The sequence below is a fragment of the Schistocerca americana genome, chromosome 10 (assembly GCF_021461395.2).
Source record: "Schistocerca americana isolate TAMUIC-IGC-003095 chromosome 10, iqSchAmer2.1, whole genome shotgun sequence".
In the NCBI taxonomy this organism is placed as follows: domain Eukaryota; kingdom Metazoa; phylum Arthropoda; class Insecta; order Orthoptera; family Acrididae; genus Schistocerca; species Schistocerca americana.
The window spans coordinates 163,067,193-163,092,183 of record NC_060128.1 but is presented as its reverse complement, the minus strand read 5'-3'; the positions used below and the strand labels follow the sequence as shown (position 1 = coordinate 163,092,183).

General features: G+C 40.0%; 1 protein-coding gene across 2 annotated transcripts in view; it reads left to right on the top strand.

The window, feature by feature from the left end:
• The window catches only part of LOC124552527 (cleavage and polyadenylation specificity factor subunit 6-like), an 80,458-nt gene that overhangs the window by 33,707 nt on the left and 21,760 nt on the right, over positions 1 to 24,991 (top strand). For both annotated transcript variants that reach the window (XM_047126841.1, XM_047126842.1), the window contains one exon: positions 12,705 to 13,261. In XM_047126841.1, coding sequence (XP_046982797.1) covers positions 12,705 to 13,261 — 557 coding nt within the window. The remainder of the gene's footprint in view (positions 1 to 12,704; positions 13,262 to 24,991) is intronic.

Below are 24,991 nucleotides of genomic sequence, written 5' to 3'. Positions count from 1 at the left end.
TTTGAACAAGGCGGACTGGGAGCTTTCACCTCTGCTGTCATCGCTGAATCTCCCCCACACGGTAACATCGATGTGATGGTTGAGCAGGTGACTAGCACAGTTGTTTCTGCTGCCAGAAATGTGATCCCTCTCTCTTTAGGGTGCCCAATGCGTAAGGCAGTCCCTTGTGGTTGCCGGAAGTCACTGAAGCAATTAAGGAGCATCGGTAAGCTCTACAGTGGTATAAGCGGCACCCTTCCCTGGAGCACCTCATAGCCTTTAAACAGCTCCATGCCCATGCTCACTTCCTTATTAAGCAACGGAAGGAGTGGTGTCGGGAGAGATACATCTCCACCATTGTGTGTCTCACGGCACCTTCCCAAGTCTGGCCAAAGATCAAATGTCTTTCTGGGTACCAGGCCCCAACAGCTGTCCCCGGTGTTACCATAAATGGCGAGTTATGTATCAAGGCAAAAGCGATTGCCGAGCACTTTGCTCGAGCTTCTGCGTCGGAGAATTACCCCCCAGCCTTTCGCACACTCAAACAACGGCTGGAACGGAACGTCCTCTCATTCACTACACGCTGCAGTGAATCCTATAACGCCCCATTTACAGAGTGGGAGCTCATCAGTGCCCTTGCACATTGCCCCGACACAGCTCCTGGGCCTGATTGCGTCCACAGCCAGATGATTAAACATCTCTCATCTGACTACAAGCGACATCTTCTCGTTATATTCAACCGAATCTGGTGCGATAGCGTCTTTCCATCGCAGTGGCAGGAGAGCACCATCGTTCCGGTGCTCAAACCCGGTAAAAATGATTATATGTAATTTGAAAAGCTACATAAATAAAACTTTTCCTGTCTGGGAGTAATAAAAATGTCTGATACATTTGGTGACATATGGTGTGCCGCATCTTGAAGAAATTGCACATATGACATATCAATAATTATACACTATGCATGGTGTATACGACCTGGGAATTTTTTCATCCGGGAGAAAACCGGGAAAGACTCGGGAATCATTTAGAATTCCAGGAATTTTTCATTGTTTTAGTTTTCAGTTAATTTTTTGTGATTTTGGCTGGTAAGAACCAATACTCTAACAAAGGATATTACTGTATCCTGGTACTGCTGAATAATACTGCAGCAACAAAACATGAACGAGAGGGGGGGGGGGGGGGGGGGGGGTAGAAGAAGAAAATAAAACTTAAGTTGCAAATGAAATGCGCCGTATACAACAACAAAACAGTGCTCATACAAGAGCATCTGCCAGAAGCAAAGTGTGTCAAAGGTTTTAGGAAAAGTATGCAATGCTTTATAATAAATTGCCTCCAATGAGCCTGACGTGACAACTGTTTAAATTAGATTCATTTGAGCAGTTGCGGGCGGGCTCTGGGCGTGTGCAGTTGAATCGGGTATGAGTAGTACATTCTCCTGCCTCTGGTTACAGAAGTGTGGCTGGGCGCCACTACTTAATATTGCCCCGGTTCGGAAATACAGTAAATCTGGGGCTGATGCACAAAGCAGTCTGAGTTGTGGTGGGGAGGTGGGTCATCTCCACGTGACCTGTGTTTACGTTCAGTGATTTTATTTTTTTTCCCAGAGTTCGAGTCTCGGTCTGGCACAGAGGTTTGATCTGCTAGGGAGTTTCAGTGATTTTGTTGTTTACTTTTTGTTTATTGCTCGTTAAATGATGACAAAACGGATTTTTGTGGCGGGAACTATCAAATTGATTAAAATACATACACATAATTACAGAAGGCTAAAATATGTTGTTAGTTTCAGATTTTATTTCCACATTTCTGTCAGTCAACCATTAATCGCCTTACAGAACAAAAGAGATTTTGGTTTTTATTAACCTTTTCTGCCGAGGCAGTCAATTTATTTGAAACGAAGTGTTTAATTTCACACTATTGGCTAGTTTGAACTATTCGCTGTATTTCAAGTGCACGTATGGCATTATGCCATAATAAAGAACCAAACATGAGATAATACGGTACTGATACTCCAAGGAAATTTACATACAGATGCGCATTTTAAGCCAAATTATGCGCTTTAATATGGTTCACGAAATTCCGACGCTCTTGAAGTATCGTCTGATGTCTTGTTTCTTTTATGACATATGTAAGATCTTTTAATGTTTTACACGTACGAACATATGGGCTTCCTGCGTCATCGTAGGTGCGCAAGTGCGGTGACCCCTGTTATCTGGCGCTCTCTTGTAACTACTGAAACAAACCTATTTCTAAAAGGTCGCGGAAAAATATTGCGAATCGTGGTTTGAAAAGCGTTGCATTCAAAGCAGATTTCCTTTTACGCAAGATGAACTATGTGCGAGAATGTACGATGAATTTCTTAAATCACAAAGCATTTGACTCTAATTAAAAAATCAACTTTTTGAGGACGACCATTTAGAATAATTTCGAGCCCAGATCAGACATTTATGTTGTTATTAAAAATTTTACTGGCATATTTGTGTGATTTATCTTAAAGTGTAACGCGCGCAAAAAAGATCAACATTATATGTGGAAGCTTTTTCTCTTCCAGCTTGTTAATCTTCGAGACCAATATTATATGTGAATGCTACGTATATTAATTTAAACAATTAACTTTTCTTATTTGTGTGTTCGCGCTACTTAAGAGTGATCTTGCTATTGGCTGACTACATCACATGGCCTATGCTGTCATCAGCTGGTGAGATCACGTGACATGAGCTATGACTGGCTTATAAAAGTGCATCACAATCTCGATTTCAATGCTTCGGATAGTGACATGCGGTGTTTGGTGGAATTCAAATTTATACCTTCGTTATACGAAAACATGCAGCGTACGTCTTGCTGCCCATCAAAGGTCTTAAAAACGTGTCTAAACCCCCCCTCCCCCACTCGAGTTTCGTTTTCTAAAGTGCGGGGAAATTCTACTCCGGTATATAAAACATAAAACCATAAACATTCAAAGGATTGATGAATTCACAGTGCCGAGGAAGAGTATACTGTCACTTAACACAGAAAAAGTGTATTTTGACCCAGGAAAAAGTGTATTTTTAACCGGGAAATCTGGGAATTTTTTTTTTTTCACGTATACACCCTGCTATGTGATCAAAAGTATCAGGACCCCTAGCTGAAAATGACTTAAAAGTTCGTAGCACCCTCCATCGGTAATGCTGGAATTCAGTATGGTGTTGCCCCACCTTGAGCCTTGATGACAGCTTCCACTCTCGCAAGCATACATTCAATCAGGTGCTGGAAGGTTTCTTGGCAAATGGCAGCCCATTCTTAATGGAGTGCTGCACTGAGGAGAGGTATCAATGTCGGTCGGTGAGACTGGCATGAAGTCGCCATTCCAAAACATCCCAAAGGAGTTCTATAGGATTTAGGTCAGGACTCTGTGCGCTCCAGTCCATAACAGGGAAGTTATTGTCGTTTAACCACTCTGCCACAGGCCGTGCATTACGAACAGGTGCTCGATCGTGTTGAAAGATGCAGTCACCATGCCCAAATTGCTCTTCAACAGTGGGAACCAAGAAGGTGCTTAAAACATCAACGTAGGCCTTGTGCTGTGATAGTGCCACGCAAAACAAGGGGTGCAAGCCCCCTCCATGAAAAACACGACCTCACCGTAACACCACCGCCTCCGAATTTTTACTGTTGGCACTACACACGCTGGCAGATGATGTTCACCGGGCATTCGCCATACCCTCACCCTGTCATCGGATCGCCACATTGTGTACCAGGATTTGTCACTCCACACAACGCTTTTACACTGTACAATCATCCAATGTTTATGCTCCTTACACCAAAAAAGGCGTTATTTGGCATTTACCGGGATGATGTGTGGCTTATGTGCAGCCACTTGACAGTGAAATCAAAGTTTTCTCACCTTCTGCCTAACTATTACAGTACTTCTAGTGGATCCTGATGAAGTTTGGAATTCCTGTGTGATGGTGTGGATAGATGTCTGCCTATTACACGTTACGTCGCTCTTCAACTGTCAGCGGTCTCTGTCAGTCAACAGACGAGGTTGGCCTGTACGCTTTTGTGCTGTGTATGTCCCTTCGTGTTTCCACTTCACTATCACATTGGAGACAGTGGACCTAGGGAAGATTAGGAGTGTGGAAATCTTGTGTACGGACATATGACACAAGTGACATCGGATCACCTGACCACGTTTGAAGTCCGTGAGTTCCACGGAGCGCCCCATTCTGCTCTGTCACGATGTCTAATGACTACCGAGGCCACTGATATGGAGTACCTGACTGTAGGTGGCAGCACAATGCACCTAATATGAAAAACATGTGTTTTTGGGGGTGCTCGGATACTTTTGATCACATAGTGTATGTTTGACGTAAGCTTATGTCAAATACACAGTTACTAATGTACATATTTGCAAAACTATTCCATCAATTGACTTGAAACTTTACTTCGTAATTCAACATGATGTGCAAACATAAAGAAAACCAAAATTCACTACCATCAGTGGCATCACTGTGCCTTATAAAGAGGTTTCCACCTGCCACTGGTAAAGGTGACACTTATTTATTTGAAATGATGCCGTAATGCAAACGGGTATTCCTGAACATTCCCTCTTCTCCAACCTATATGCACCATAGTGTTATACGAAGCTTTTTCTTTTTAAGTAAGTACACTAAGCTTTTTCATTTTCATTAATACTTCTGTTTCCAGAGCGTGATCTGTTATACTATACTATGCACATGTAATTATTTGGAGCATCTTGACACAAATCTAGGTGCTGCTGCTGCAAACGTGGTGGGGATACTTCCTCTCATTGTGATATGACCATTTTTGTGGAACTGCGCGTATATTACTAAGTCAGTCAGTCAGTAATGGCCACGTCCACAGACGTTTGGTATATACCCCACACTAACTGTAAACAAATAAAAAACACAGCCATTTGATCTTTAGTGAACATTAAATTTCTCATTGTTTTCTGTACCTCACTAGCATCTGCATTTTCTGTTAAATTCTCTTAACCATAATGCTTCGTAATTGCAAGAGGTTTAAAAATATTTAATTGATGTCCTCAGTAGAACTTCCTTATTTATCATAAAATTGTACATAGATTTTGATTGTTATGCAATGAGATATGCGATACTTGTGGTTAGAAGAGGAATCATAAAGTGAGCCCAAAATTGGGCAGTTGGTGAAATATTCTGTGCAATCCTACGGCATACTCCTCTCCCACTGTGCTCTTACGAATCTGAAGATACAGATTTATTGATGCAGTGCTCAAGAAACTGTCCAAATACGTAGCACAGTGTGCTGTCACTCCACACACAGTGACCTCACTCTCGAGAATCGGGATATCGTGAGAAATCGGTAGGATAGGGGCGGGATGCTTGCTGTAAAATGTTCCAGTTGGTGAAAGTAGATTATTGGTCCAGATTGAATCTGCTGCTGGTTAACAGAGGCTGTACAAAATACTGTCAAGCCCCACAGCCTGTGGCATAGAAATACCTCATCTGTCGAGATGAGTCACAGGTGTGTGGTGTCAGCTTGTGGATGTTGTTAAACCACAATTTGGAGGAGAGCAACTAGTTTACTCGTGTGAGGACAGTTAATGATTTGGGGGAGGGGGGTGACATGCCATCTCTTTTGTGTGACAGTGTTTGTTATATGTCTTCCTAAACAAGAAACAACTGTGCCCCAGTCCTTAGTTGGTACCTTTGCTGGTAAAAATTTAACTTTGAGGTGTAGAAGCTAGCCTGCATATGGGCTGCAAAGTTATTGAGGATGACTGCTGCAGTAGATGAAGACCTCAGTCCAATGCACTAACAGTCCTTGTCTGGTAACTCATTGTGACACACTTACTCTGTAGTAGCCTCACAGATCATGACTAATATGCTGAACATAGACTGCCACGACACACACGGGAACTGCCAAGTGTACGTAAATAGCAGCCTGTGGTGACAGCGCCATGAAACTACCTGAAGACGTTGGCTCCAGGACCTGCTGTGGTTGGCAGCTCTGGGCTGGTCTCAAATAGGCTTAATAATTTGCCTGGAAGTGTCAGTTTTGGAATCTCTGATACGTAACAGATGACACTGTAGCATTCTATGTCAAATCCACAATAAATTTGCTCAGTAAACGTTTTCTCGTAGGGAGAAACCAGTTTTTGATCGGTTCATATTGCTTTGTACACCCACTGCCTTTTCTGTGTGTTGTCTTAAACTTTGTCCACATTGTCGGTGTAGCCACACAATTTACGCTTGGAATTGTTTGACTGTCACTTAGCTATAAAATGTATTTTGACAATATCAAGAAAAGTGTTTCCAAAACAGAAAAATTTCGTAACAGTGAATATGTCTAAATGTTAGACTGTAATTTCTGAAGGTATTTTTATAAAGTGTAGCCTTGTATGGAAGTGAAATGTGGACAATAGACAGTTCAGACAATAAGAGAATGGAACCTTTCGAAATGTGATGGGATGTATTATATATAGCTTCAGATGAATCTAGTCTGAGCAATGGACAACTGAGGTTAATGCATTTACTTTGCGTACAGACAGTTCACTTTTTCAGAAGCGTTGGAAGTTTTGAAGATATCACCATACACACACAGTGCAATGAGATGTACGATGATAAGGTTTTGTATACAGAGAGAGAGAAAGCATGTACAACATGCAAGTGTAATAAACATAAGGGCTGTGATGTTTGTGAGTGAAAACTAATGTCTGTGTCTGAAGCAGATTTACTTCATCTGTAGGTAAGAAAATGAAACTTCAGAAGTTCAAACAATAATGATACAAACAGGCCAGTATGAAGGTAAACATTGTTTCTAATAAAATAATAAGTGTTTGGTCACATTAACTAGAAAATATCTTTTTGAACGTGATGTGTGTGAACAGTTTTGCAAGTGTAAGTGCATGTAAACATCAAGGAAAACGTGATTTGGTCTTCATATTAGGGAACTATTGAGTTGTTTTTACCAATAGGTTAAAATATTCGTTCAGGCAGGATTCGAACCAGCAGTCCATGGATATCATGTTACATAATTCAACAGCCTACCATTCTAACAACCGAGATACAAATAATCTACATAAAACGACAATTTTCACTAAGAGTAATTTCATTGAATGACGCTGTCTTTCCTTGTAACAGTGGAAGAGCATATATCATAGGTAAATTAATGTTAACTTCAAAGTGCAAGACATTTTCAATCAAATTAGGGAACTTGTGCATCAACATGGTGGTCTGTATAGTGCAACCACATTTTATGCATCTTCTCATTCTTTGGAACACCCAAAAACCGTTTTCCAGGAGTTTTTATGGGTGTATTTGTACAGTGTGCAACTACAGACCATTTGTAACCATTTTCCGAAATGTACATTCCAAAGCAAGACTCACTGTTAATGAGCTTTCTTACAGTAGGAGCAGCAAGCTAACGGGTGACATCACGGGCATCACATGACTCAAATGAGCATATTAGCAGGAATTCGAATTATTTTAATTGAATTCCTGTGTTTATAAAAGAATGCTGAAATTCAAGAGAGAGAGAGAGAAGCATTACGGGCATAAAATGACGTGACTAACCATTTAAGAAGTATCTAGAAAACAGTCATTCACTATTAGTGTCAGTGGTGTTTAGAAACAGCTGAAATTAAAACTGAACAAAGCTCCGGGGCCCATTGGAATCACTTGATTCTATACTGAATTTGTGGCTAAGTTAGCCCCTGTTCCAGCAATAATTTATCATAGATCCCGTGAACAAAAGACTGTTCTTGCACAAAAAAAGTGCATGTCACGCTCGTCCACAAGAATGGTAGAAGAAATGATCCACAATACTACCATCCAGTATCCTTGACACAGATTTGTTGTAGAATCTTGAAACATATTCTGAGCTCAAACATACTGAGTCAATAACATTGATCGTGTGAAACCCAACTTGCACTTTTCTCACATGACATTCTGAAAGCCGTGAATCAAGGCAGTCAGGTAGGTGCAGTATTTCTTGATTTCTGAAAAACATTTGACTCAGTACTGCACCTATGCTTATTGTCATAAGTATGTACATATAGGGTATCAAGTGAAAATTGTAACTGGATTGTGGACTTTTTAGTAGGGAGGAATGGAGAGTTATCGTCAGATGTAGAAGTAACTTCAGGTGTAGCCAGGGAACTGTGTTGGTACTCTTGCTGTTCTTGCTGTATATTGCTCACCTTGCAGACAATATTAATACTAACCTCAACTTTTTGCCCATGATACGGTTATCTGTAATGAAGTACTGTCTGAAAGAAGCTGCGTACATACTCAGTCAGATCTTGATCAGATTTTGAAATGGTGCAAAGATTACACATGGGCTGCACATTTTTGGAAAGCTTTCATTTGTTTTGTTTGACATGTTTCAAGATAAGTGAGTAGTCTTAGTGCAACTGGACCCCACGCTAGCATAGCTCTGTTGTTTCTCCCCCTTTATTTCAGAAAGATTAAAAAGGGGCCTTTGGGGAGTAACACTTTAAAGTTCTTGAAGCATTTAGGGTAGTGCACATGCTGCATTCAATTATTATATAGATGTGGAGTCAGTTCCTGTCAGATTAAAACAGTGTACTGGATGAGGACTTCAACCCTGAATGTTACTTTTCATGGGCAGAAATGAAGCTGTGAGGGCAGGAGACAAAGTATACCTGGCAGCTCAGGCGGTAGAGCATAGTGTGCTAAAGGTTCAAGTACTTGGGTGCACACATTTTTAATTGGTGGAAGTTTCAAAACACAAATTCTGCTTTGGGGTGGTTGGGGGAAAGGGGGGAGGAGGTCGGTGTGTGTGTGTGTGTGTGTGTGTGTGTGTGTGTGTGTGTGCGTGTGTGCGTGTGTGCGTGCGTGCGTGCGTGCGTGTGTGTGTGTGTGTGTGTGTGTAAAATATTCATTCAGGGATTATATTCTTCCATCATTAAACACAGCTATATAGAGATATAACATAGAGTGCGATGATTCATAATTTTGTCAAATAAAAGGTTTACATACCTGGACACATTCTGAGTGAGAGTTCATGATCACCCGATGGAATAAAGTTCTAAGACGGTTGTGGTGGAAAAAGAGTTAAATAACATGAAATGGAAATCTATCAAAGTAGTGGGTTTTGTTTTAAAAACTAGCAAAATCTACCAACCATCCTCACATTTAGATGATGAGGTAAGAGACCTCTTAAGAGTCACAGAAAAAGTAAATGTCCACAAATTCCACTATGGGAAGAAAACGAATGATTTTTTTTAAAGGACAATAGATGACTAATTCTTTAGTGGGAAACTCTGTATGTAAATCAGAATGAACAGTCAAGATCGCAATAGTATTTATTTATTTACCAATTTCTGCTTACGTAATAGCAATCTTCAGAATTTTAGGCCCCCTATGGCTGGTGCTGGGGGCTCTCAGTTGTCTCATGATACCACAATAGTGGTGTACAATCACAGTATTACAGGATAACCGAGGAGCCACCAGCACCAGCCATAGAGGACCAAAAATTCTGAAGGTGGCTTCTACATAAGCCGAAACTCGTAAATAAATAAATATTATTGCAATCCTGACTGTTAATTCTAACTAAAATATAGCATCAGGTCCCTGTTCTCTATAGACTATGTTGTCGAAATTTATGAACATTGTAAGTGACAACAAAAATTAGAGGTTAGATGTTAGCATAATTTGTCACAATATGTTAAAGTTTGCCAAGAAGAAAAACCTGTTTGGCCTTACTACATTGTCCAAGAAGAAAACAGTTTCAGTGTGGGCTTGCCAAGACCTGCAATTGGAAATGATAAGTTTTACAGAATAATAAAGATATTGGATACGATAATCATAAACTGCTTTACAATTTCAGCTGGTTAGTGACTAGTTGGAGACAGAAATAGAAAGAAAGTAACCAGGCAGTAAAACAGAAATGTTGACCACAAGAGTTTTAGTAATGAGAAGTCATACCAGATCAAATTAAGCATCTTAGAAAGTCCACATAACACTGATATAGATGAAAGGGGGTGTTAGCAACATATGATGAAAGTACAAGTAATACAGAAGAAAAGAAATCTGAAATCGAACAAGACAGTTATTAAAGAGAGTATCAGACTTTAAGCAAGTGATAGAACGTGATAAAGTATGCTGAATTAAAACCAGTCACAAACATTTTGAGGAGGATGTCAGAAAATAAAATGAAAATTTGATTGAAGAAAATTGCAAGCAGTGTAAGTACAGATAAAATAGAACACTTGCATTGGGTAGACACCCCATTTTATTAGATTCTGTGGCAGTTGAGACAGTAACTGATAGAAAGAAAATTGTCTGAGCATTCAAAGATCTCCTTAAATGTTTGTATAGTTGAAAGATTAATCAACAACTTATGTAATTAACAATGAAATTAATGACATTCCAGAAGTAATACAAAATGATGCGTCTGAAGCCATTCAAGGTTTGAATACAGGAAACGCACCTTGGTGGTGGTGGTGGTGGTGGTGGTGGTGGTGGGGGTGGTGGTGAAGATTCAGTAGAAATGGTTAAAGCTGGAGGAAAAGCAGTACAAACAGTAGTTGTAAAATTATTTGCAGAATGTTGACAGAAGAAAATACTGTCACACATCTGTAAGAATGCTGCTGCTTTTATATTTCACAAGGAAAGAGGCAGTTGAAATGTAAAAGATATTAAATTTCATAGAATAACTGTTGATCTTTATCAAGCAAAGGAACGAGAACTGTATAAAAAACAACAGGCCATTTTCCAGTTGTGAACAAATTTAGAAAGTGAGGTAATGAGTATGAATTAGTACTGTCGAGAATTCATAGTTTTGAAAAACCTTTTGACTGTGATTCAGACAAAGTTTATACTGATAACACTACAGAAATGTGGTATTGATACACATATATTAGTATATGGAAAAACACACATGCCAGTGGTACAGCTACTGTTACACTTCATTAGTATAGTGCCGAATCGAATTTTCAGTAGTTCTATAAGGAGTTTTCGGGTCGTTAAATTGGGAAAACAATAAAGAAATCAGTGTTAATGGAACATATCTGAAGCTCTTTCATTTTGACGATTATGCTGTACTGTTTACTCCTAGTGCAGCTATGAGTGGAGTAACTTAAAAGAGCAAACTTCCAAATACGCTGTATTAAATAGTCAGGGAGGAAAATGAGTGTAAATAAATCATGTAATGAATAATTCTGTAAGAAATGGCATATTATTGGCATATTGTGTACTAAGTTGAGATTATTCCCTAACAGGAACCTTTTTTTCAGCACAGTATAATTTAATCATAAATTCACAGTATTTTCCCCATTGGTAAATGTTAAGATATCAGTGGAATGTTATTGAAACTAAGCAAGGTTCTCTTCTTTATTAATTTTGTGTGTGTGTGTGTGTGTGTGTGTGTGTGTGTGTGTGTGTGTGAGTGAGAGAGAGAGAGGTGATACTGTTTGGAAATGTAAATGGGGAGAAAACATCTATTTAAGGACATCTTGAAACACCCTGAGCTTCATTTGAAATGTTTAATAGGCAAACTGGTATATGAGTGTAGAACCCATCATTGGCATCTTACACAAAGGACAACAAACAGTTGTATGCATATCATATTTGTAATGTAACAATTGTATACATAAGAGTAGGAGTGTAAGTTAACTCATTATGTATCTGTATATTGATGGTGTATTAATTATAAATTCTTCGTAATGCTCAAATTCATGCTCATGTAGAAAACATATAACTGTGCAGATATTTAAAATCTAGTTATAACTATGTCTATGTTAATTTGATCAAGTGTGAAATTTGCCCTTCCTCACAGTACACAGATCGTCCTGTATGTTGCTGCTGTCGGATCTTAAATGGTTACATTTCTTGGTCATATTAGACACAACTGTCATATAATGTAAAAATGCTACTGATAGGCCAGAAAGTCTGTATTACATCTCTCTTTGACCTATCTATGAGTTAAGTTTCCATTATGATAGTTGTTTCCAATCTGAGCAAGAAATGTCACCATTTAAGTTCTGAGAGCAGGAACGTATACAACAACCTGTGTGCTGTGGTAGGACAAATTTGATATATCATATTAACATATTCACAAGAAAGAAAGAAAATTTGATAATATTTGTAAGAAATCCCTTCTTGAACTAGAGTGCAAAAATATACACATGCTTATACGCTTTCTAGATGAACATTGACTTACACACAACAGAGTATTTATAGTTAACACACGTCATTGACAGAGAGATAGAAATATACGTTTACTTACTTATTATCTACCCTTATTTTTGCTATTGTTACATTCTGAATATCAGTATGCATGCAGTTGTTTCTTTGCCACTGTATCGGATGCCACTGATGATGGGTTCTTTGCCCAAATACCAGTTTTGCTAGGAAATAATTTGAATGCAGCTCAGATCTTTAAAGAAGTGTCCTATAACTAATGTGTACAAGCTGTGGAGCAAAAAACATTCAATGAAGAAAAGGTGTCTTGTTTTGCATATTCAGGTTAATTTCAAAATGCACACTGCCGATATTGTGGCAGTAATAGTGCCCTCATCACTGTGTCTTCGAAGTCAGAAACTCTTACCAGTGGAAATTTTTTTCCACATGTCTGTTTGTTCTTGTGTTATTTTCTGCTGCAGAAAACTACTGAAGCAGAGCTTTAGTTTAGAAAACTATTGAAGCAGAGCTTTAGTTTGGGTGAAGTAGATCTGCAGATAGCTTATTGTAGAAGTGCAATCAGCATTCGTATTGTTTCCACAGGTATTCTCCAAGTCGTGCCACGACGGATGACGACTTTCCGATCCTTCCCCCACTGCCAAAGGATCCGCCCCCTCCATTGCTGGCACCGGGAGGTGGGAAGACCACGTCGCGTGCCACCGTACTCGGCAAAGCTCAGGCGAAGAAGCGCCTCCTGGCCTTCTCAATGACAAAGCAGGGCGGCGGAGCAGGCCTGTCATTTGGGTTCGCGCGCAAAGCTGCAACGCGGGTCTCCTCCTCGGCACCTGCGAAGGCATTCGGTCCTGGCGGCGAGGAGGGAGTAGATGCTGGTGGAGCATCTACTGGTGGCGGCAGGAGTGGCCACATGTCTGCTGCGGATGGGCCGCCTGTGGAGCGCAGAGAGAAGAGAGGGAAAAAGAAGGTGTCGACACGGGAGGACAGGGCTAAAGCGGTGGTGTCCGCTATTGAAGAGATCAAGCGAGAGGAGCTGATGATGCGCGGGCTGGCATTCGGGGGACTGGGTGTACAGCCTCTCCTGAGTTCCCAGATGGCCAACACTGGTCCACTGCCTCTGCTGGAGAAGCCAATACTTCCGCCGAGTAAGTGAATTGCCTTCATTAACTTAGTTACACTAATATTTTACTAACCAAATATTTTGAACAGTATGTTACAATTTTTGGTCTGCATTTAGAACTCTTTTGTCATGTAATGACTATTACTTTTTGTTCTAAAGCCGTATTTCACCCACTTGTGTTGCTGTCTTCTGTAGCTGCTGTCATTTTTTTGCTCTACCCCCATCCCATTTACTCTTCGTCGTTCTTGCTTTCCTGAATGGTGGTCCATCTGTCCAGGCTTTTATAACTTTCCAAATAAATTATGTGTAATAAGACATAATTGTGATAGAAAGCAATTGTTTTCTTTAATTAATGTACAAAGCTTGATGTGCCCTTTTATTTTCAGTGTTGCATCACTCAACTGTCTCTGTACTTCATGTACTTTATTATTGTCTCCTGGCAAGTAGATATTTCAGGTACTCTAATGGTCTGTATACTTTAATATAATGGAAGGAAACATTCCACGTGGGAAAAATTATATATAAAAACAAAGATGAGGTGACTTACCGAACAAAAGCGCTGGCAGGTCGATAGACACACAAACAAACACAAACATACACACAAAATTCAAGCTTTCGCAACAAACTGTTGCCTCATCAGGAAAGAGGGAAGGAGAGGGGAAGACGAAAGGAAGTGGGTTTTAAAGGAGAGGGTAAGGAGTCATTCCAATCCCGGGAGCGGAAAGACTTACCTTAGGGGAAAAAAAGGACAGGTATACACTCGCACACACGCACATATCCATCCACACATACAGACACAAGCAGACATATTTGTCTTTAAATATGTCTGCTTGTGTCTGTATGTGTGGATGGATATGTGCGTGTGTGCGAGTGTATACCTGTCCTTTTTTTCCCCTAAGGTAAGTCTTTCCGCTCCCGGGATTGGAATGACTCCTTACCCTCTCCTTTAAAACCCACTTCCTTTCGTCTTCCCCTCTCCTTCCCTCTTTCCTGATGAGGCAACAGTTTGTTGCGAAAGCTTGAATTTTGTGTGTATGTTTGTGTTTGTTTGTGTGTCTATCGACCTGCCAGCGCTTTTGTTCGGTAAGTCACCTCATCTTTGTTTTTATATATAATGGTCTGTATACTTTGACATACGTAAGCCACTTCTTCCCTTTTTCTGTTTCAGAGCAAAGAGACTTATGTGTACATACACTTGTAACAGGACATACTCCTCTAGCATTACTTTTCCTCAACTGTAGTTGTCAATATCAGTATTATTTTTTTAATTTTGGACAGGTCAATATTATCTCAGTTGCTTTTCAAAAAAATTTCGTATAATTTAATACACAGTATGTTATATTTCAAGTATAAAATTTATGAAAAGAAATTACTTCATAAAATATTTTAGTTTTGACGTTATAATCAATAAGTGCTAGTTCCGAATGTACAGTTAAAATTTTTTAGAAGCATTTGAGATTACGAATTATTGCCACACTTAAAATTTCTATTATTAATTATGCAATCCTATAATGTTTACAATGTTTCTTTCTGGATTCATTTATGCTGAAGTGCCAAAGAAACTGGTGAAGCAAATGTATTGCAATACAGAGATATGTTAACAGACAGAATTAGGCGCTGCGGTTGGCAATGCCTATATAAGGCAACAAGTGCCTTGCACAGTTGTTAGATAGGTTACTGCACCTACAATGGCAGATTATCAACGTTTAAGTTAGTTTTAATGTGGTGGTATAGTCAGCACATGAGCGATGGGTCACAGCATCTCCCATGTAGCGATGAAGTGGGGATTGTCCTGTACAGTCATTTCATGAGTGTACTATGAGTATCAGGAGTGTAGTAAAACATCAGATCTCCAACAGCGCTGCAGCTGGAAAAAGATCCTGCAAGATAGGGACGGCGATGACTCAAGGGAATCGTTCAACGTGACAGAAGTGCAACCCTTCGGCAAATTGCTGCAGAATTCAAAGGTGGCACGTCAACAAGTGTCAGAGTGCAAACCATTCAACAAAACGTCATCGTTATGGGCTTTCCGAGCTGAAGGCTAGTTTGTGCACCCTTGATGACTGTACAACACAAAGCTTTATGCCTCGCAGGCATAAGCATCCTGTCTGATCACCTGCATCCATTCATGTCCATTATGCATTGTGACAGACATGGGTAATTCCAGCAGGACAATGCAACACCCCACATGTCCAGAATTACTACAGAGTGGCTCCAAGAACACTCTTCTGAGTTCAAAAACTTCCGCTGGCCACCAAACTCCCCAGACATGAACATTATTGAGCATATCTGGGATGCTTTGCAAGATGCTGCTCAGGAGAGATCTCCACCCACTTGTACTCTTACGGATTTATGAACAGCCCTGCAGGATTCATAGTTTCATTTCCCTCCATCACCACTACAGACATTAGTAGAGTTCATACACTTCATGTTACGCACTTCTGTGTGCTCGCGGGGGCGCTACAGGTGTACCAGTTTCTTTGGCTTTTCAGTGTACATTTTCCTTATGTGTTCTGGGAACATTACAGTCCCTATTGGTAGGCAGTATTTTCCATTAGTGCTTCCTGTTGTAGGCTCAAAACTGTGAAACTGTAGTAGCAAAAATCTGATTATCTAACATTGCACAATTATATTAGAGGTAAAAGGTTTGATAATCTTGATTTGCATAGCGTGTTTCAATCCATCTTTTGAATGGTTTTCTTTGTAATGTGAAGTTATGCCATCATAATTCAAAATCACACAACTGTTGTTAGAATCTGAGAACTTTTGATGCATTTCTGCTGCTGCTGCTGCATTTCCCCAGAATGCTTGGGTAGTTCAGAGAAGGTAAACTTTGATTGAAGTTATAGAGCATTGACATTGTGATTTGGTTGTTGACTTACGCCCCCACAGTATCATTTTCTTAGGTAGAAATTCTTGTGTGAACTAAGTTTTAGAATTTTTTAGGCACTACAAAACCATAATTATGTGGCACCCCTTCGTGCCCCTACACCCACTCCACCCTAACCAAACCTAACACGAGGAGGGCTAGGCATGTCATTGGCCTATAGCATTGTTCCAGAAGGCAAGTCCTATGTATACATAATTTGGTTAAAATTACCCCAAATGCTCCACCTTAATGGGTTACTTAAATGTCTCCCATTCCTTTTGCTGCCTTTACCCCTATGGGGTTGAAGGTTACCTGGACATTTTTCCATGATATTATCTATTACTTTCAAAGGAGATGTTTTATTGTTTAGATTCCATACCGGGCACTCGGTAAAGCAACTGGATATGATTTTTTTGGAATATGTTTTGGTTACAAATTGTTTTATCTATTTTTGGCAGTGATGTATTTTGCCCTTGTGGGGCACCTTTAGTTTAATCTAGAGATGTAAAATAACGTTATGAGGCATAGCTACATTAAAAATGGGGAATGGAAGTAGTATGAGGCAAAGTTCTAGGTTGTGAACGTGGTTAAGAAGTACTGCGGTGAGCCAGCATCTGTCCATTAATGTTAGCACATAATTGCATGATCAGTTGGTTAGCCGAAACCAGTTTTATTATGATGCTCACTATACTAACCCATGAGCAGTTCTTTATCATGAATGCGATGCTACCTTATTCATTTCTATATCTCTTTTCTTGTCCTTTCCTGACTTCTTATGCATTATATTTACGTTTCATCCTCTATACGCAAAGCTCCATGCAGTGTGTGCCAGAACGTGGTTGGCTGCATGTTACACAAGTTCTTTTAAATACAGGGTGCACATAAAGTCTGGGGAACACTTTCAGTTGTTTATTGCACAAGAACTAAACATTGTACAGATGTCGTACATATTGCATTTTGAAGAGAAACTCTAAAAGTTTGTGCAAACCATGAGTGACCTGGCAGATGTCAGTAAGGTAATCGAATTCTTACCATACCCATCCCAGCATGGCATTCTCGACTGTGGCAGTCGCTTCCCGTGTTCTCTCCTGGAGCTCTGCAATATCACTTAATAGTGGTACATACACCGGATCTTTAATGTGTCCCCACAGAAAAAAGTCACTTGGAGTGAGATCTGGTGATTGGGGAGGCCATTTTATAAGACAGCTGTCCCCTTCTGTAGCGTGGCACCTGCACTCACTATGTTTATAACTATCGCTGACTATCAGCAAATTACCAAACTATGCTGTGGCGGTACACTTTCCGGGGTTTTCTGAATGACATATGTATTATATCTGTACAATGTTTGGTTCTTGTGCAATAAATAATTGAAAGTGTTCCTGGACTATATGTACACCCTGTATTTTTCTTGGTTTTCGATAGTTTTTCTTTCCAGTAGATATCATAGTTACACTTCAGCATTTTATTCCTGATTTCAGGTCCTATAAATTACTTCTTACACAAGTTCACAGTTATAGTTTAGTTGTAGAGATAACTACACAATCTGGAACGTTGCCTCTTTCTACCCCCATCCTCAAATTTTTAATGTGCCTATGCCTCATAATGTTATTTTACACCCCTGGGGTAATCTGAAATGCCCACAAGAGCAAAACGTATCATTGCCAATAAACAGGTAAAACAATTTGCGACCAAGACAGTCTTATTTTGAGAGACGTAATATAATTGGGTAGATGAATAATGTACTCACCAAGCAGCAGCAACAGGAGAAAACACATAAATACCGTCTTTACTCGGATCTAAGCTGCACTTGAATCTAAGCCGCACCTGAGAAATGAGACTCGAAATAAAGGGGAAAAAAATTCCCGAATCTAAGCCGCACGTGAAATTTGAGATTCGAAATTCAAGGGAAGAGAAAAGTTTTAGGCCGCACCTCCAAATCGAAACAAAGTTGGTCCATTGTAATATGAGACACAATTTAGATCGAATGAGTGACGATACAGCTACAGTAGTTTGGTTCGAGTCGTAAGCTTTGCAGTTAAGCTTTACCAGGTAGCCATTGCTATGCGTCAGGCGCTCCGTCCATATTTATGCGGGTACGCTTCCTTTTTCACGTGCTTCGTCTGGTTTGAAACGATTGGTTATTTTGCTGTGATCTGATAAGTGCCGTTTTCTTTGTTATAGGTGTTTACGTCACTCTAAGCTGAAAATGCATTACTGTACTGTGTCAGGCATTGTTTGTCGCATTCTGATACTGCGTGTTTATGACCTGTCACCGCTCGCGGCATGGCTTGCTTTTGCGCGCGCTGCCGCCGCTTACAATTAAAGAGAGAGAGAGAGAGAGAGAGAGAGAGAGAGAGAGAGAGAGAGAGAGAGAGAGAGAGAGGTATCATCTCATTAGCGAAACAATGGCAAGAGACTGCTATTTGTTGTTACTTACACTGCTGCTTTCTTTGATAATGATCAACAAGAACCAAATAATAGACTGCATATGATAGAACATGTTCTGAACGAGAGTTAGGTGAAAATTTTTCTCCGTTTGAAAATCTTTGCGGCCGCTTCTTTAGTACATCAAATTCTGCACAGAAATTAGTCATCTTGGATTTCAAAATCTAGTCAGTTGCCGTGCTTCATTTCTGACTGTATCACTATTAGGCATAAGAATAATACGAATATAAACCTGACATGATATGTATATTCTTCTGCATTTGCTGTTGTCTCACTGTAGTTTCGTAGTTTATTAGGCAGACAGGATTTAAATGAGATAGCAGCAAACATGAAAGAATATATGGCAAAATATTTATTTTCGTATTATTCTTGTGGTGAAGAGAACGCTGCATGTGATTCATATTTCATCAGGTTCCTATTAGCAACCATCTCTCCTCACAGGTAGGAAAAAATTCAGAACATAGAGTTGGCCATATTGACAAACATCCCAAACAGTCTTGCCAATCGGATTTTCGTAGTACATTGAAATTCTGCTACAATCGAAGATGAACAGTACGGAATTTGTATTTGCTTCGTTGGATAATGTATGAAAATGTAGTGGTTGAAACTCGGGGCAGAGAAAAAAAAGCTTGTCTTCCACCTTTTTTTAAAAATTTATTTACTGACGTAGAGGTTTTGGCGCCAGTATTTATCTTTGTGCCTGCAAAGAATGCCTGTGTAGCACTACATATATTCGATGGCAGAAGTTAGTTGTGGGGGCACCTACCAACGTTTTTCAGAACTTCCGCTTCCGTTGCACTCGATTCTAAGCTGCAGGCGGTTTTTTGGATTACAAAAACCGGAAAAAAGTGCGGCTTAGATTCGAGTAAATACGGTAGTTATGGGTATGTGCAAGATTTTGGGGCTAGTGGCATCTTCTTCTAGAAGAGTGGTTGAAGAGGAGGAAAGAGGAATGAAGAAAACGGACTGGCAAGATTTAGGAATTGATGATAGTTATGGAAAAGTTGCCTAAAACCCAGGCCAGGGGAGTATTACCAGATGGGATGAGAAGGAAAGACTGACTGACTGAGGACTGCATCATGCAGGTAGAAGATAAGGTAATAAGTTAGAAAGAGATTACTGACAAAGCTAAGTGTATTATAGATTGAAGAATGGTGAGTTGGTGGGGGGGGGGGGGGGGGGGGAGGAGGAGAGGGAGATAAAGTTAGAAAATAAGACATAGAACACTGAAAGGGTATGACGAAAGGAATAATTATTGAGATGAAATGCTGAGACTAAAGAAATAATTGTAAATATAGGCTACGTTGGTGGTAAGCTGTTGGATGATGAGTGGGCATAGTTAGAGGATGTATACTGGTAACACACAATATCATGTTGCAGAGCGTGCTTTACAGCATGACAGTCATGACCTCGGTGCCTTTTTCACTGAATGTGCCATCGTGATCCCCTTTCCTCTCCAACACCAATTTCTCAGAACTCCACAAGAGGAAACTGATGCAGCGTGTTGCCACCAACATGATCTAAATTTAAATTAATTTCTTGAATCTTATAATTTATTTTCAGTAATTATTCCTTTTCTTCTCTCCCTTTAGTTTTCTATTTATTTTTTCCTGCACCTCACCTCACCTCTCTTCCACATGTAATACACTCAGCTTTCTTATGTAATTAGCTCTTCCGCAATGTTTTGTCAGTGATCTCTGTTGTGCTTAATCCCCTATCTTCTATCTTTAATTGCAGTCCCCGACACAGTGTCTTTCCTTCTCATTACGTCTGGTAAGTCTGCCCTGCCCCATGGTTTTGGGCGACTTTTCTTTAACAGTTTCTAATCCTTACCAGTCCTTTACCTTCATCCCTTCAGCGCTTCTGAAAGAGGAGGAGCCACTGGCCTCCAAAAGCTTGCATATTTTCATAACTTTTGTGTGTGTTTTCTTCTTGCCACCACATGTGGGGTTATTTTTTTATTCATCTAATTATATTTTCAAACATGGGCTATTTTCTAAGGAGAGTTTTATTTATGTGGCTGTAGCCGATGCAGTATTTGGTTTGCAAACATAAAGCCTACAGCTACCCTTTGCCCCCCCCCCCCCCCCTCCCTGCCACTCTCTGCTTGCCCCACCCAGCTAGTATCAGAGTCACAGCCCCGTTCCCTAGTACTTATTCATGTACATGGCCAAGCTGTTAGGTTGGAACAATTGCACATTAGAGAATGGGGCTGCGACCCTGAAATGAAATATAAATAAAATAAAAACAAAGTAAAAAAGTGGAACTATTGTTTCCAAAAAAGTCGTCGTCAGTCAGGCTAACGATCCCAAAAACACTGAATCCAACATCAAATGTTTGTCGCCTTTATGTGTTGCTCCCTTCTCTTCCTCATTTGGATTGTCAGGATGTTGGAGGTGTCTTCTCCAACATAAGTTTTCAAGATAGTGAGTCATGTATGTACCACATTCGGCTAAAATTTGCTTCACGCATTCCTGAGCTCTACTCTGGTATATACACTGCCTACCGAGAAAGTGAAGCACCCAAAAGACTTGATCAGATGTCAGTGTAACTTCTCACATGCATGCACCATTGTTGGGTATGTAAATGGAGTCGCAATTATCTGTATTAAGTAGAGCAGCTACCAGAGTGCACTAGTGTAGTTTGCGTTTGGTGGTGTTACGTGGCCTGGTAGGGTATATAAGGAGGTGAACAGCATCAGATGTTGAGTGATCATCGTGAAGGGCAGATGCCACTTCCTTGTTTATGACAGTATTATCGGCACTTGAGAGAGTGAGATAGTTTGAAAGAGGCCTCATTGTGGATATTCGTAGAGTCAAAATTTAAAGGCTATTCTTGAAACTTTGTAAGTAGGCTTTCTTGGAATAGTTTTCTGTCTATCTTGAAGAGTCTGTCAGTTCAATTTCTTTGGTATCTTTGTCGGTCTCCACGGGTCAAACAAACCTGTGACTATTTGTACTGCTCTTATCTGTTGACATTCAATATCTTGTGTTAGTCCTGTTTGGTATGAGTTTCACACACCAGAGCACTATTCTAGTATCACATCATTGATTTGTAAGGAACTTCTTTGTAGATTGATTGAATTTCCATAATATTTTACCAATAAATTGAAGTCTGACACCTGCTTTACCTATGACTGACTGAACTTACGTGATAATTCCATTTCATATCCCTATAAATTGTTACACACAGGTATTTGTAAGAGTTGACAGATTCCAACTGTCTCTTTTTGATACTGTTGTCATAAGATACTATCTCTGCCATTTTATGAAGTGCACAGTTTTGAACATTTAAAAGAAGTTGCCTGTCTTTGCACCACTTCGAAATATTATAACAATCTGACTGAATATTTGTGCAACTTTCATCAGACAATACTTCTGTACAGATAACCACATCATCCTGTACAGATAACCACATCATCCTCAAATGTTTGAGGTTACTATTACTATTTTCTGCAATGTCATTAATATACAACATAAACAGCAAGGGTCTAAACACATTTCACTTGGCTCCCACTCGAAGTTACTTGTACATCCGTCAAGTCTCTCAGTCGAAGATAATATGCTGCATCCTCCCTACCAAAAAATCCCCAGTTGTATCACAATTTGTCGTACCCCAAACAATGATATTTTTGACAATAAGCTTAGATGGAGAATGGACTTGAATGCATTTCAGAAGTTGAGAAATACTTCCGTAACCTGACTGGCTTGATTCCGCACCAGTAAAGCACAAGTTGAGTTCGTGTGATTGATGTTTTCAGACTCTGTACTACTTGTCATGGATGACAAGTTGAAAGTCAGAATGTGATTTAAGACTCTACAATTGGATGTCAAGGATATTGGATGGTAGTTTTGTGGATCGCTTCTGTAGGCAGGTGTGACCTGTGCTTTCTTCAACCTACCAGTCAGTTTTTTAATTTTTTTTAATGTTTTATTTTTTAATTATTTTTTATTCAAATATAGTTAAAAGACAGGTAATTCAGCAGCAAATCCAGTACAGAATCTGTAGGGATTCCATCGAACCTGGAGCTTTGTTCAATTTTAGTAATTTCAGATGTTTCTCGAGACCATCGACTTGAAAATCTGTTTTGCACATCTTTGCAGTGATGTGAGAATTACATTGGGGCAGTACCACCCTGATTTTCATTTGTAAAGGGACATTCGAAAACAATGTTCAGCAATTCTGGTGTTGCTGATTGAGTTCCTGTCTAGTCCATGAGTGACTTAATATTAACTTTGGTACCACTAACAACTTTTACATATGACCAGAATTTATTTGGATTTTGTGAGAGATCCTTCTATAATATTCTGCTACAGTTGTCCTTGAAGGCTTTACACATGTTTCTCTTGACAGCCAAATGAGTTTCATTCAGATCTCCATACTTATACCACTATGCCTTGTTTTCCACCTATTATACAGTAATTCTGCTCTCCAGAGCTAAAAGTTTCAGAGTTACTTATTGAGGTATGACATTGCTTCCTCTTTACCTGGTTACTGAAAATATAAATCCTTCAACTTGTTCTGTTTGCACTTTGTACTTCAGTATTCACAGTTGCTACAGCTGTATTAACGTCAGTGATACCAGTTTCAGTGTGTTCAAACTCACAGATCAGGTCTGTTTGTTGCTTTTAGATCCAATATACACTATCCAGTCACACTGATGTGACCACCTGTCAAAAGCTTGAATGACCACCTTTTCTGGTGTGAACCATTGTGAGATATGCAGGAAGAGTGTCTGTGAGGTTCTGGAAGGTATTGACAGGGCTGTGGCGCCATGCCGACTCCAGTGACTTAGCCAGCTGCACTATGTTTCTTGGTTGAGAATCCATGGTGCATACACCCTGGTCGAGATGGCTCCACAAAGATTATGGTAAACTCATCCTGGTGCTCTTCAAACCACACACGTACGCTGTGAACTGTGCAACTCATTGCATTGTCCTGCTGGTAGATGCCATCATGCTAAGGAAAAACAAACTACATAGAGGGTTGGACATGATCTCCAAGGATAGATGTGTGCTTGTGTTGATTTGTTGTGCATTTCATAATGACAAGATTACCCATGGGATGCCACGAAACATTCTCAAGACCATGACACTCCCTCCTCTGACCTGCACCTTTCTGATGATTGTTGCAGGGTGTTTGCTTTCAGACCGTAAATTCCACGCTTTGTCACTGACTGCTAGCCGTCAGCATGGATGTATGGACCCGGAACCTTCAGGGGAAGCCCAAGCCCATATTCAGTTATTTGCTGAACAGTCATTGAGGAGACATTGTTGGTAGCCCCTTAGGTCATCAAGGTGGTCAGTTGCTCAATAGTTGCACATCTACTTGTCAGCACACATGTTCTCAGCCATTGTTCACCCATGTCATCTGTGGCCCATGGTGCATCACAGTTGCCTCGACACCCATTTTGGATAGCACTGTTTTGCTGTGCACAGTATACTTTTAACTGTTGCGGCACAGAACAGTTAACAAACTTTGCTGTTTCGGAAATGTTTTCAATGATGATGTCTTTTTGGACATCAGATAAATTGCTCTGTTTCTGCATAACAACGATGACTGCACTGTTAACTATGTCCTCCTGACTTGTTATATATAACCACCACTACTAGCACTGTCACCTACCGACTGTGAGTGGTTATTGCACTGTGAAGTTGAACATAGCCTGTAGTCACATTAATGTGACTAGACAGTGTATTTCAGCCATGAGAGGGGTACTGAAAAATCAGTTGTAGGTAGTTTTCAGAGAAAACAACCAGAAAAGTTTCAAGAAATGTCTTGTCACTCCCACCACTTACAAAACTGTAGTTCCTCAGTTCATGATAGTTGGAGTAAAGTCTCCTCCAATAATGGCACTATGATTGGGGGAACTAATGTACTAGTAAACTTAGGTTTTTCTGAATTTTTGGTTATATCTGGAGGTGAGTCTGGTGATCAGTAGAAGGATTTGATTGTGAGTTTATGACCAACCTTAATAACAGTATGGCATGCAGTTTTAATGTCTGTCTTGCTGTATTTAATTGTCTTGTGTGTGTGTGTGTGTGTGTGTGTGTGTGTGTGTGTGTGTGTGTGTGTGTTTGTAGTTGTTGTTGTTGTTGTTGTCTTCAGTCCTGAGACTGGTTTGATGCAGCTCTCCATTCTACTCTATCCTGTGCAAGCTTCAACATCTCCCACTACTTACAGCAGCCTACAACCTTCTGAATCTGCTTAGTGTATTCACCTCTTGGTCTTCCTCTAGGATTTTTACCCTCCAATGCTAAATTTGTGATCCCTTGATGCCTCAGAACATGTCCTACCAACCGGTCCGTTCTTCTTGTCAAGTTGTGCCACAAACTCCTCCCCAATTCTATTCAATACCTGGGATCTACCCAACTAATCTTCAGCATTCTTCTCTAGCACCACATTTCAAAAACTTCTATTCTCTTCTTGTCCAAACTATTT